A 14,996-nucleotide genomic window follows, 5' to 3' on the forward strand; every position below is an offset into this window, starting at 1 on the left:
GAATTATATAAATAGTGCAAAAGTCAAATCGTTGCGAGTATTCCGGGATGGAGGGAGTATATAAAATAAAATTGTACTCGTAGCATAATGCAAAACCCATCCCACCCAAAGTTAATTACTTCCCTCATACACTGACCCCATTACCATTCCTCCTCACTCACTCCACCCATTTTTACCAAAATTAACAAAAAAATTAAATTAAAATAATTAGCATAATAAAAGCCCTCATTTAAATCCGACACCTTCCCCCAACACTCCAAAATCCCCCTTTCCCCCTCTCTTTTTCTCTTTCCTCCCATCCAACAAAAATGTCTCACCGGAGATTAGACGACAACCACAACGAAGGCGGCGGAAATAGCGACATGAGCCCTGGCATTCTCATTATAGTTCTTGTACTTGCAATCGCCGTAATCCTATCTGCCTCTCTTTACCTCTTCCTCCGCTTCCTCCGCCGTCACCGTCGTAATATTACCACCGCCGCAACATCAACAACCATAAACACAAACCTTCCTGTTTCTCTCTCCACCCGCCATGTAAACCTCCATGTGTCTCCCTCCATTGACAATAATCCGCTTCTTGACGCTCTTCCTCTGTTTACATTCGACTCGTTGAAATCCAGCGGCGACTGTGCTGTTTGTTTGTCGAAGTTTGAGGAGAAGGACCTTCTTCGTCTTCTTCCAATTTGTTGCCACGTTTTCCACGCTGATTGTATCGACACGTGGCTAAATTCCAACCAATCATGTCCGCTTTGCCGGTCGCCGGTTATACTACCGGAATCGGAACTTCTTGCAAAACTCGGAGATTATAATCCGGAGGTGCTGTCCGGTTCAAGAAGCTTCCGCGTCGAGATTGGAAACGTCAGTCAACGGAACTCCGGGGAGATTCCTGTACAGAGAAGTTACTCTCTCGGCGGGAATTTCGATTACGTCGTCGACGACGTCATCGTTTCCCAAGTTAATTCCGGTTCGTTTCGTCGAACTTCATCAACAACAGAGTTCAAGGTGGACGACCACGAGTACAACCACAACGAGCAGGCGGCTTTAGCGGCTGAGGTAGGAAGACGTGGCGGCGGTAGTACTGGTGGCGGATGGTTGAAGGACTATCTTAGCCATTCTCTCTCCTCGTCATTTCGTGGGTCTGGGAGATGGTTTTTTACAGGGAGTAGTAGGAGAGAGACGGGTGAGTTAGGAGTGGACAACCGAGTTCCTGAGTTGGACTTGGAAGCGAGTCGACTCGGTGATGAAATCGGGGAGTTGTTTAGATGGCTGTCCGGGGTGTGATGGCAATTTCATCTAGATCCGGGGTATTAGAGATAGAATCCAGCTCGGAAAAAACTAGGGAAATTAGGTGGAAAGTGGGGATTTCAGTTCGTCGGAAAACCCTAGAAATCGGAGTGAAAAAGTGGGAGGATAGAGAAAGTTTGCAGGAAGCTGTTGTTGTTTTGGTACTGTAATTTGTTTTTACTACCACAAAATTTTGGGTGTATAGATATGGAAAAAATTAACTTCCAGAAATGAAGATCAAAAAATTATTTTGTTGCTATTATTGTCGAATATTTTGGGGTTGGTCTATTTTTCAGGGGATCTTCAAATAATTTTAACTTTTCAATTCCCACAAAATATTGATTTCTGATTTATCAATTACCATAAATAAAAAATTTGCCGGTTTATTGACATTTTTGTGAGTCCTCATAGTATTGGGGTTTAAACAGCTTCCCACAAAACATTTTTTGTGACATTTTTTCATGTAATCACAAATTACTTATTAATGTTGCATTTTACAATAATTGGTCATGGTTTTGAAGTCATTACAAATTATTAATGCAAGCACCACCCGTCTACATGTCCCCTAAAAAAATAAAAATAAACGCGTACTCTGGTTGTTATATTGTCTTTAGCCTTTTATAAAAAGAACATTCATACTCCCTCTGTATTTATTTAAGGGATACACTTGCTTTTTTCGGCCGTATTTATTTAAGAGATACACTTGTCATTTTTAGTAACTTATCAACCCCACTATCTAATTAAATACGGAGTAATATATTTAATTTACCCACCCCACCTTCCACCCCTCAAAATGACATGGTCTTGCTTTATTATTTTATTTCATTCAATTCTTTCTTCTTAATACCCGTGCCCATCCAAGTATATCCCTTAAATAAATACGGAGAGAATAGTTGGAGTAGATTTATCATCCGAAAAATCTACCCGCATGGACATTCTTTTTGACAATATGAATTTGTTAAGCATTGCACAATACTCTTACAAATCAGTAAATGTGACTATTATATGTAATCAATTTGGGCTATTATTCAAAATACTCTTACAAAACAGCAAACGCCACTATTTTATGTAATAAAATTGGGCTATTATAGTTGAATGAGTAGTTGATTACCATAAACACACTTCTATGGAGTAGTTTCTGTCATAATAAAGGAAAATCGGATCATTATATTAATACCACGTCAATTACAATAAAGTAACAATAATCTCCTGAAAAATGAAAAAAACAGCTTCTTTTAACTTTAATAATCCTCTTTTCACTATTTCAACCCCCCTAGAAAAACCCAGAAATAAAATAAATTAGTAAAAAATAGTGGAGTAGTCCTAAAAAGAGAAGACTTGAAGTGCACTCAAACAAAAAAGAAACAACATTCCATGCTTCTGAACTAATTTCAGTTTCTTTTCTGAGATTTTATCTTTTGGAAAGAGATGTATTGGGATTAGAGAAGAGTGCTTTATTTTTATTTAATTAATTAAAATTAGGGAGAAAAATAAAAGTTTGTTGGAAGAAGTTGTGTAGTGAGATGCTGTTGGTTGTGCTAACTTTGCAAGTACTGGGGATAAAACTTGTGTTGTCTAAGAAAGACTACTTTTTAATTAGTTTTTATTTTTGTTTGTTGATACAATGTAGGTGATGACTGTTTTGTCTCTTTTCTGTTTCTTGTTTTTTTATGTGCCAATTTCTTGTACTTTCATCCCCTTTCTATTTTATTTTTCCTTAACCTTGGATCAAAATTCAAAAAATATCATGGGGGTAATGATATTATTGATACAAGGTTAAGACAAAAAAAAAGTACCAATTACTACTTTTATCTCTTTTTATTCTTTATGTTGGTATCATAAACGGATACCCGGATACCCTCTTCAACGAGAAGATGAGTACCCAATTGTTCTATGGTAATTTCCTCCTTTTTATGTTTCAAGGAGCTTTTTGTATCTTTCCAAGAAAATAGCAATTTATCAATTATAGATGTTACCGCTATAGCCTCATCCATTACCATACCATGCAATTTAATTTGACTCAAAATAAGTTGAACGTCATGAAATTGTTCCATAACAGGCCTATCATTAGACATTTTTAAATTATTAAAATTGCTAACAAGAAATTTCTTACTTGAAGTATCCTCGGCCATATACTTGAAATCAAGTTTGTACCAAAGTTTCTTTGCACTCTCCTCATATTGAACAACGGGTCATCCAACACATTCAATATGTGCCCACGACAAATGTAATCATCATTCTCCCACTTGGTTCTACGCCGTGTATTCTCCAAAATCTCTTCTTCTCCAGCGGCGGGAGGATCTGACATGGGAGTTGTTAGCACATACACCACGTTCAATGTTGTCAAAAGAAAGTGGATTCTTTTGTCAACGGTGATAACCCGCACCCTCGAACTTGTCCAACTTCTGGAAATTTGTAGCCATATCACGCAATGAAGACGTCATTATCCAAATAATAAAATACTATTAGACTGTTAGATATCACCGTGGGAGACCGGATAAAATCTTCAAGGCACGAGATAAAACGCTTTCCTAATAACATTTTATCGACCCACAACGGAACAATCGGGTTCACGATAAAACTATTGAGATACAATGAAGAATCAATTGATCTTGTGTGTTCTCACAAAATCAATCCAACAAGAATTTGTGTTTATCACTCAAATGTCTCGATCACTTTGAAGAAATAATTTGTAAGAAGATTTCTCAAAAGTATGCAAGTATAATTAATATGTTAACCATCTCTTAAATGTCCCATAAGTACTGTATATATAGAGTTCTTAATGAAGAGTCACAATTGGAAATAATATCCAAAGGTTACATCCAAAGCAATTGTCACAAAATCGCTCAATTAAAACGGACATTTAGACATTCGCCCGACGGGCGAGTGTAGGAATTCGCCCGACGGGCGGGCTTCGCCCGATCAGGCGCGCGTACGACATTTAATTTCTCAAGAAATTCTCCCGACGGGCGGGGCTTCGCCAGACGGGCGAGCTAATGCAACGCCAAAACCGTTGTAATAGCCCAAATAATCGTTGCATCCGCTTGGAATAAACTCTAAACATTATACTACCTCCTCAACTTCTAGTATAATACACACTTCACATTTAACTCATAAACCCATTTTCTTTGTAAATGTTCCAACAATTATCACATAAATGCTTTAATATTCTATCAAAATTCGTGTCAAATAATTATTTTAACCAATAAAATTCATCAGGTCATTTAATCTCCCACACTTTTCTGTTGGGACATTAGATTTTTCTCATTTTTCCAATATCAGAAGTTTGATAAGAGTGAGAACATTATAAATAAACATAATTTTTCTTATTTTTTTAAAAAAAAGAGGAATATTAATGCATATTAATTAGTCGTTAATAAACGTGTAAAAAGCCAAACGTAAACAACAAAAAGAAACATAGGGAGTATTGTTTCACCCATTCGGGTCATATTCGGATGAAGTGATCAATCAGAATTCAATTGTGTTTAAGTTATTGTCAATTGTATCGGGTTCTCAATGAAAGGTAGGGGAGTTGACTCATTAATTTCGAGTCAATATTGTTAAATTAGGTAGAGAAAAAGACCTCATTTTGATAATCATTTTGATTTTTGAGGGTAGTTCAAATCTTCATTGTCGTGTTTGTTTAGCTTTTTTGTATTTTATTTTAGGAAAAGATAAACGATTTAGGTACATTATGTAAGGTTTTGTTTAGATAAATGAAAATTAAGTAAATAAGACGCAAAACCAATTTTGTTGTTCAAATTCTATTTTTTTAAGTTATTCAAAACTAGTGTGATAATAACATATAAGAGTAGTTGTAGCAAACCCTTTCCTTTTTCTCTCTTCTCTTTCATCTTTTAGGGTTTTAGTTTTCTTGGTCGTTTACGCCGAAAGTGGTCTAATTTCTTCGGAAATTAGACTATTTATGACCCTTTTTTTTAACTAAAATTAATTCATTAATAAAAAGTCATACGACATTTACAAAAGAAATCTGAATCTATCAAATACATAACAAATCGAATCAAATAAAACTCGTTTTCTGCAAAACTATGATCATCGCGCATCGAACATCTTGTATACCCTCTAATACATCGTTGTTTGATACAACCTTCATCGAGGGGGTCTTTTGATTTGTTGTAATTTTGATATTGAATTAAATCAGATTCAATTGGTTGTAGATGTAGAACTGACATCTGCTGCGACACCGCACAAATCTTCATCGCTGAATCAATTTCTCCTACGAAATTAAATAATATTCTCCCTCGTACACCAGAAATTTAGGATCCTCTAAACTAAGTAAATTCTCCCTAAAAGGAGAAGAAAAACCCTGTCTTTCGAGGGAGAACAATTTCTTGCACAAGGAGGAAGTATTATTAAAACCCTAAAATTCAAACAAAATTAAAAAAACAACAAAATAAAAAGATCAGGGCTTTCCACCGATAAAATCGATGGAAGCCCCTTCGAAATTCACTAATGGAGGCTAGGGTTTGAGAGAGGGAGAGGATGGAGAGGGAGAGAGAGAGAGAACTCCGTTAAAATTAAACAGTTTAGTATACGCCAGACTATTTATGACCCTTTTTCTTGCTTTTCATTGTTTTCTCTTCATGTTTTGTCTTGTTTTTGTTTCTTTTCCGTTGATTTGTTCCCAATTTATTCTTTCTTGGTTGTTTAGGCCGAAAGTAATCTAATTTCTTCGGAAATTAGACTATCTATGACCGTTTTTCTTGTTTTTCATTGTTTTTCTCTTCATGTTTTGTCTTGTTTTTGTTTCTTTTCCGTTGATTTGTTCCCAATTTATTCTTGGGTTGTTCCCAATTTATTTGTGTTTTTCCTAGAGCTTTTTAGGTTCTTGATTCTCATTGGATGCGAATATTTTTAGGGTTTCAATAATTGGGAAGGAGATTTGGATTCATACAGGTTTATCATCAACTCGTCGTTCAGAACAATTTGTGCGCAGATTGCGAAGGGCTCTACTTGGAAAGATGTGAAATCATTAAAAATCACTGCTCGCGTCATGATAGAAGCGGTGGAGTACGAGATGTGTTTTAGGATGCAGAATAGTAATTGTTTTGATCGTAACCGTTATGTATTTTCTTTGAATATGTGGAGTGCAGATCTATTTTATCATTGTAGATGCCGTATGGTCGATTATTAATGATATTGTTCTTCCCGTCAAAAAGTTAGTCAAAACTACAATATGTTAATATAAGTATTGATCAAAAAGGATTTCTCCAAATTTTGGTCATATGTAAGTATGCAACTATGCAAGTATGCAACTATGCAAGTATGCAACTAAACATTATTGGAGTTGGATCATTTTACGGCTGACAAAGCCATGGCATATATGCTGAAGGCCTGAAGTGAAAGGAGTGAAGGGACTGAAACGGTCCATAAGTGAGGCCCACTATGGTGGCCCGAGTCTCTACCAGTCCACTCAACCTGTTTGCACCGTACATCATCTAACCACTCGATTACTAATTCATAATCATTTGTCTCTCCATAATTTGTTGCTGTACAAGTTTATAATACATTTATCCTATTTTACCAGACACATTTTTCGTTTGTTGTTGTAAATGTAAGAGATTAGATTTAAGCCCGTGTGATGCACGGGTTAAACTTTGTTTGTATTATATTATACTTCTATGATTCTTTATTTTTTGTAACATATTTTTATCAATAGGTCGGTCTTGTGCCGTTGTGCGTACCCGCACTCGGTCACTTACGTATAAGCCCGTGCATATTAATTAAGAATATGTTATATAAAGGTTTTGTTTTTGGGAAATTCTCTATGATAGCATTATACTTTTGCAAATTCTCAATGGTAACCAAATTTCTACCACTTTCTCTAAAATAGCAAATGAAATCTAAATTCTCTCTAATATAACATTTTTCACTAATTTTAACCTAATTAACCTAATTATAATTAACCATGATTAACTCATTCCCTCCAAAAGTTCTTGATAAAACCAACAAACGTACCCTCATTTCTCCCTTCATGTTCTTGTTTTTCTTGTCATCTTCTTCCATCTCCCATCCAATTTTTCCTGCGATTTCTTAATTTCTTTTTATATTCAAGTGCGTTCATTTTAACCCCCCATTCATCCGTTCTTTTCATCTTCATTTTCTGTTTTGATTTCCATTTTCGGATCAAGTTTTTGGTCAAAATATGAAGCTCGTAATTGAAAAAAGCAAGAAGATCGTAATCTAAAGATCAATTTTCTGTATTGATTTTTCTGTTTTACTAGTTTTTGCCTCTTTAGCGTTTATCTGATGGCTTTATTAATTTTACGATTCATGATTCTCACCCTTTAATCATTCATGACAAAACATAATTTAACCATGTTAAATCCCCTGCCTTAATTAAACCGACACTAGCTTCTTTTTTCTAACCATACTTCATCACAATACATAATCATAATGCAATCAAACTAATCCCACCCCCCTTAAATAATCGTATATAACCCAATTTAACAAAAATCAAAATTTCAAAACCTGAAGTACAGGAAACCGAGGAGGTGATGTAAGAAAAAGCGGCGAAGTAGACGGCGTTGTGTTGCAGAAGGCAATGAAAGAACTTGAATTATTAGTGAAGTCGGTTGGGAGAAATCACTATAGTAAACATAGGTTCATTTAGTAAATGTTACTGATACTTAACCATAGTTAGTAGTAGATTGGTTAATTAGGTTAAAATTAGTGAAAAATGTTATATTAGAGAGAATTTAGATTTCAATTGCTATTTTAGAGAAAGTGGTAGAAATTTTGTTATCAATAAGAATTTGCAAAAGTATAATGCTACCATAGAAAATTTCCCTTTGTTTTTTATACATATTTTATGTTTCTTATTATTGAAAGATTAAACAAAACAAACAAACAAACTATTCATATATTAATTGCACTTTACAAAAGAAAACTACATTGATGGAAAGTCAAAAAGAGAATTCAGAACATGCAGCACCTTCGAAACAGAAGGTTAAGGATAAAGTAGCAAGAGTTGGGGATGCAAAATAGAAGGACAAGGAAGAGAACATGGGGTAAAATATTAGTATTACTGGGTTTTGGGTGGGATGTTTTGAAAAAATATGTATTTTTATACTATATTTATAAAAATATTTATGTGACTTTTTACTTTGACACAAGTTTTAAAAATATTTTGGAACTCATCAATTGTAACTCATGCAAATCATACGCGCTGCAACAGGGGTTTGGTCAAGGCGGGTCAATATTTAAATGATCTACTCGCAGCGATTTTATTGAACAAGCGTTGTGAAAAAGCTAATTTTTTAAAAATAGGAGTTCGCAGGGCGCACATACAGTACAAGTTGCAATTAAGCGAATTAATTGTAACTTCCGCCCTTATTGATTGTTGCAATTCAGCATATTCTCAACCTTCACCTTTTGAGGTTGCTGCAATTAGCTAGAAATTATCTTACTTTTCTTCAACTACTTCCACAATAGGCTTACGAGACGGCACTAAAACCTTCTTTATTGCATACAAAATACTGAAACGCAACTACTCCAGTCTTCTTCCTTAGTGTAGTAGTAGGTTTTCTAGCAGTGAAACCAGAAGCAGTTGAATAAGCTATATAAAATGATACACCTTCCCCCATGATCTTTAAATTTCATTCCAACAATAGGTTTTAGCTCCTTGGAACAAGAAGGAATCCATTCTCTAGTACCACCAGGACTGAATGCAACTCCAACTCCAGGAGTACCAACAGAAGAAGAACTAGATGGTTCATTATTCACAATTCCAACTGCAACAGAGCATGGAATAAAAGTTTAGACAAGTACATAAAATATGCAGAACGTAGTAACAAATATTTAAAACATGAAAATAAAAATTTAAGAACGTGAATAAAAGTTCAGATAAGTGCATAAAATGTGTAGAACATAGGAACACATATTTAGAACATGAGAATAAAAACATCAGAACATAAAATAAAAGTACAGACAAGTGCATAACATGTGCAAAACATAGGAACTTGAGAATTAAAACTTTAGAACATCATCAAGTACAGGGGCGTGAAATAATTAAAAAACAATTGCCTGATTCAGTAACTACTGAATAAACTCTGACCATGATCAACTTCAGCAGCCATAATCAATTAAAACAGAGTAGAATTAACCTGAAACATAAGAATTAACAATTATAATAGATTAAATTTAAAACAATGACAAACAACAAACAGAAAATCAAATAGAATCAATCTAAAATCATTAAAAAGCAAAAAAAAAATCGAATGAAAATCAAATTATTAAAAGTCCATAATCAATATAAAAATCAACAAATTATGATTCGAATAAAAAAATCAAACTAAGAATTCAGCTAAATAGAAGAATTAAAACAAGGAAAATAATAGATAAAATTCAAATTTTGCATCACATACCTTCGAAAACTGCTGAAAATTTTGGAATTTTTTTTGATGAAGATAGTTAATGAATTGAGAAAACTCGAATAAATTGAAATCGCAATTCGATAATCAAAGTAAACGTAGAAAAATCGACCAAATTTGATGAAAAATTGAATAAAAATTGCGATGAATGTGGACGATTGTGATGATTGTGAATAAAAATTGCGATGATTGCGCGAGAAGAAGGAGAAGAGAGAAAGAGAAAAGCAGCGAAAAAAATTTAGAGAGAGAAAGTAAATGATGGGAGATAAGAAGAAGAGGGGTTTATCTCCAACACCCAAAATGCCATTAGTAGTCGTTAAATATGAGCGATTAGATTAGAATCCAACGATTCAAAGAGTGTTCTTACTGAGAGAAATATTTTACGAAGAAAAAGTGTTCTTACGGGAGCCTTTCTAGTCTTGAGGGTGTGGTATCCAAGATATGAGATCGAATCCCACCTACACCAGTTATTGCCTAACAATTTGTGCCTCTTTCTACACCAAAAACAAAAAAAGTACTAGCCTCAATCATTTATTTATTTATCTGATCAAGATAGATAAAGTTAGTAAATGTTACTTTACTTTTCTAAAACAAAATTTGTTAGATAAGAGAAACAAACCCGACCCGGCCTGTGCACGAAAAAGGCACGGCCCGACACGAGCATGAAATCGTAGGCTATAGGCCGCATTTTCTTTTGGAAAAAGCACGACAAGGCACGACACTACTCGGCCCTACACGACAAAACACGTTAGTAAAATTAGGCTAAGGCACGAAGGCCAGACCTGTCACGATGCAGAATGGGCTTTGCATGAGCATTGGTCTAGGCCCGAAGCCCGGCCCGTGATTTATGGTCCATGCATAGAGCACGAAAGCAAGTAGCCACCCTCGGTGACTGGCTTTTTATTGTCCCGAACTATGAAAGGTGGATTGCTGCCTGCTATACCACCATCCTCCGTAACCAAAAGCTAAATATCCTTGCACATTTGCGATTTTGCGTCTTAGTCCAAGACTCCAAGTCCCATTTGGATCTACCTTATAAAAGAAAATTCAATCCTTTCATGAACAATTTTCCAAAAAATATAAATTGCTTTCAAGTACAAGAAACTGTTTCGTTAATTGGGGTAGATCTGATCCTCAAAGATGAAACAAAGTATCAAGATTTGTAGAGATGAAATGCAGGAATATTGAGGTGAAAATAGCAGACAAATTGCTAAAAAAGATGCCACCTTTGATACTAGTTGCTTGATTGCAAGTTGTATTGGTTCCACTAAAGCACCCTTGCTTTTGTTTAATTCCTTGTCCAAAGTTATCAAGAATGAAACTTGAATTAGTCTGCCCACTACTGAATAATACACACCAGAATAAATGGCCCTTATGAGTTGAAGCCACGCCTACTCCCACCTCGGTGTGTGTTCTGTTAGTGAGGAAAGATAACGACTTTTTGTCCCGAACAAGAACCTGTGAGAAGGCTTCTGATGCTGGAAGGTAGTTGGACCAGCATCCCACAAGTTTACCGGATAAAATGCCAAAAGTAGAGAGTTCCACGCCACAATCAGGAGCATAGACTTGTGTGAATTCGTCTTCCAAGGGTCGACAGCTCACAGTATTGCTGCTCGTACAGTTTCCCTTACACTCCTCCGCGTACTGCAAGGCCATGCACCCCAGCCCACCACTATCATACAGTGGAGGGAGTTTTATGGCAGTACGGTTTTTGTTGATCATGTCAACTATTTCTTTTGCTGGATTACCTGTCACCAACATTTCCAGACATAAAAACAAAAGGGTGGATGGATATCAAACACGATAGCTTTTATGGGACGACAAACTACCTCGTATAAGTTCTGAAGACACGATTGCAATAAGGTCTTGCATTACAATACACGTTTAACTAGTGATGGATTTACATTATCACAGGTGACTGTCCTTCACATTGCAAAAAGCAGCCAAAACAAGTCTTCTAATTCACATTTCTTATCATAGGTTTCAATTTCTCTGCTTTGTTTCTAATTCCTATGCAGAACATACTTATTACTCTGTCAGCTACTCACACTATATAGTATATACTCCATACCAATGTCCACTTATTTCTATTGGCGCATAAGCAAAGTCCCAACTTCCAAGTTGACAATTCAAGTTTCTGCAAGAAAGCTGATACATCAAGTTTGGAACTTCAAACTGAATTTATAAATTATGTTCTTAAAAGGGCTAATAGGCTTATATGTACTCCGTACCCTTCAATTAGAGGATATGCGATGTCAACAGATAGATTGGTGAATGACTCAATGCCCATAGACCAGATTAGGCTGAAGGGAATTTTTAGTTCCATGAGCTTACTTAACAAAATTTCCTCAAAACAAAGAAAGCTCATTTTAGCACTTGAGGCAAGCAAGACCCCAATCCGAGTCACACAGACCTCGAGGAAGTCTTGGTCATATGAACACAAGTGAGTACCAATACACAAAATTTAGTTCCAATACTATCGTATTTTAGTACCAATAACACAAAATGACTTGTATTGATACTTCTAAGCAATTTTGTGTTATTGGTACTAAAATCTTAGTATTGGTAATAAATTTTCTATATTGGTACTCACTTGTGTCCGACACAAGCCACTTGAGGTTTAGAAATCCTCCACATACCTCACTTGTTAGTGGCCCCAACAAAAGTAGAGCACAGATATTGCACGAAACAGGATAGCCTTCGAGTTACAAAGTGCTAATTGAAACTCACAAAGAGATTAGAAATTGTAGACATAATTATTAGCACAACAGAGCTGAACATTTTAGTTAACTTAAGGTTCATGTCCGTAATCAATTTAACAAACTATATAACCCAAGTTCCAATTTTGATGAATAAAATTACAATTAGAATATAAAAAAACCACCCAGAAAGAAGAATAATTCAAAAGAGTACAAATTGAAAGATTAAGTAAGAAGAGTATAGTTACCATGAGGTTTCTTGGAGCAAACTTCAGCAACAAGCAGTAATCCACAGAAAAATATCAATTTGAAGGAGAAAAACACTTTAAACATCATTTATTTAGTCTAAAATGCTGAAATGGGTTTTCTTTAAACAGAGGAAGTAAATTTAAAAGAAAACCCTAATTAGTTGTTCACTCCCAAGTGTACCAAAAACCTAAAATTGGAAAAAGGGTTCAGACATTGCACACTGATAGCTGAAATTGGAAGAATTAGCGGAAAATATTTGTTTGAAATGGGCAAGTGGAGGACATGATATTGGGTGATTGAGGAGAGAGAATTGGGAAATGGACCCCATCTAGCCGTTTGTCATGTTTCCCCATTGCTTTTTGTTGCCATTGCCAATTTGCCAGAGAGAAGAAGGGTCGTAGACATAAGGCGCGAAACTCAAGAGAAATTGCTTGGCTGTACTCAATTGCAAGTTCTTCCCCAAAACAAAAGTAGGACAATTACGAGTGCTAAATAGTTTTTGATAGAATTAAGACCCTGTTCTTCTAAACTTTATTTGGCTGAACTGAACTGAAGTTAATGGAGCTGAACTGAATGGAACTGAATGAATAGTAAATAATAAATAATAAATAATAAATACGAAGTAATAAATAATAAATAATAAATAATAAATATAATGTTAATATTTATAACAATACTCATAATAATAAATAATAACTACAATAATCATAATTATTTATTAATAACAATAATTACATATAATAGTAATATTATAATAGTAATATTTAAGTAATAATAACGATAATAATAATGATTATATACTTATATAAGTAATAAATGTCAATTTTAATTGCAATATCAAGAATAAAAATAATTACAAAGAAAGATGAATCCATTATTTTGAACTGAACTGAATTGAACTGAATGGAGCTGAACTGAACTGAACTTAATGGAGCTGAACTGAACTGAACTTAATGGAACTGCAAAAAAGTCCAAAAGAACAGGGCCTAAGTTACTTGGTAAATCATCCATGCCTTACAAGTACAACTTACAAATCCAGAACGATTACGGAGTACTAGTATAGAATGTTAGAGCTTGTTTAGCAAACAAAGTGAAATGGCTAATTGCATATGCAAGTGTTTAACTCACCTTGTGACTTGGATGTCACAGGGTTGAGCCCTATCAGCTGTAAATTTTTTGGGAGTGACTCAAGCGAAGACACGCGTAGAGCTGAGCTGGTTAACCTGTGCTAGATGCTGGTTCAGTAGGGTCCATTCTTCTTACCTATTAAAAAAAAAAATACAAGTGTTTAAATACGTGTTTCGATCACCTTCTAAGCGCATATTATATACTTCATCCGTTCCATAAATATTACACCATTTTGTATTTCACACTAGACCCTTGTTCATTTTTTGTTATTCTAACTAAAAATTGTAGTCATGTGATATCTTGTTAGATTCGTAACGATATACATTTTCTAAATAATATATTTTCTATAATTTACTTATACATAATTCGAGATATTAAGAGTCAAAATATACGCCGAGAAGCGTAAAATCAATCATGGTACAATATTTAAGGAACCTATAAAGCATCTAGTCTTTATCTAAACATAATCGGAAAGTTTGTTATTTGGACATCATGTATTCGATTTTTACTCAAGTCTATAAATACTTTGATGATGAGATTCCCTCAACCATTCCCGTGTATGGTTTTAAATTGAACTAAGAGCAAACCCATCCTTTTAGATGTTATATTTCCTAGCAGTTTGCTCCTATTTCCAAATTGCAACCTTCTAGATGGTTCAGTGCTTCACAATAAGAAACCGTATAATCAGGGTTCACAATTCGAGTTAAAAGGTTTTGGGTTTACTTTTCGATCAATTTCGAGTTGCTAAAAAGCATAAAAATAGTGTAAAACTCAATATAATGACAAAACTAGTGTGTGGCTCAGGCGTTGCTCCGGGTTTTACTTTTAATCGGTTTACGTTTTCTAAAAATGTGCCCAATTTTAAAAGATTGTATTTTACATTTATATGTGAAAATATGACAAACATTGTAGGTAGTTGAGATGGTAGGAAGTGAAACTTTTAGTCCATGAGGTTTGATGTTCGATCCTTGCTACATGCATGCTTATTAGTGGTGACATGGCGTAATACGGGGGAAATCTACGTGATACATATACGTTTTCACAAACGCCTTTTAATATATTAGTATAGATAAAGTTTTTTTGGGTCCAGTACTTATATATTTTTTTGGCAATGATAATATGGAACATCTAAATATCTAATAGGTTAATGATAAAGGTTTTATTTTGGTTGGGTTATGTACTCTACAAGACATGGATAAAGAGCAAAATATCCAAACTCGTAATTGGGCCTTGGGCATGTTTTT

The 14,996-nt window shown here is 34.8% G+C and overlaps 2 protein-coding genes across 9 annotated transcripts; one reads left to right on the top strand and one right to left on the bottom strand.

The window, feature by feature from the left end:
* The first annotated feature begins 140 nt into the window (after positions 1-140).
* LOC110804462 (E3 ubiquitin-protein ligase ATL4) lies at positions 141-1,542 on the top strand. The gene has a single exon (XM_022010054.2). It carries the CDS (start codon positions 309-311, stop codon positions 1,278-1,280), a length of 972 nt encoding a protein of 323 aa, XP_021865746.1. The 5' UTR covers positions 141-308; the 3' UTR covers positions 1,281-1,542.
* Positions 1,543-8,503: 6,961 nt separating this feature from the next.
* Positions 8,504-13,058, bottom strand: LOC110804468 (uncharacterized). 8 transcript variants are annotated; one of them, XM_056837311.1, is made up of 6 exons: positions 12,624-13,058; positions 10,903-11,424; positions 10,459-10,708; positions 10,044-10,170; positions 9,361-9,409; positions 8,504-9,037 (listed from the first exon to the last, which is right to left on the bottom strand). In XM_056837311.1, the coding sequence occupies exons 1-3, from the start codon at positions 12,709-12,711 to the stop codon at positions 10,614-10,616; spliced, it is 705 nt and encodes a 234-aa protein (XP_056693289.1). In that variant the 5' UTR covers positions 12,712-13,058; the 3' UTR covers positions 8,504-9,037; positions 9,361-9,409; positions 10,044-10,170; positions 10,459-10,613. The 8 variants fall into 8 exon arrangements, 7 of the variants coding, with proteins under 7 accessions (XP_056693289.1, XP_021865753.1, XP_056693286.1 ...); XM_022010061.2 differs by having other exon boundaries at positions 10,080-10,170; positions 10,459-10,704; positions 12,624-13,054; XM_056837308.1 differs by having other exon boundaries at positions 10,459-10,704; positions 12,624-13,054.
* Positions 13,059-14,996: the final 1,938 nt, after the last annotated feature.

The sequence above is a fragment of the Spinacia oleracea genome, chromosome 2, assembly GCF_020520425.1.
Source record: "Spinacia oleracea cultivar Varoflay chromosome 2, BTI_SOV_V1, whole genome shotgun sequence".
NCBI lineage: Eukaryota > Viridiplantae > Streptophyta > Magnoliopsida > Caryophyllales > Amaranthaceae > Spinacia > Spinacia oleracea.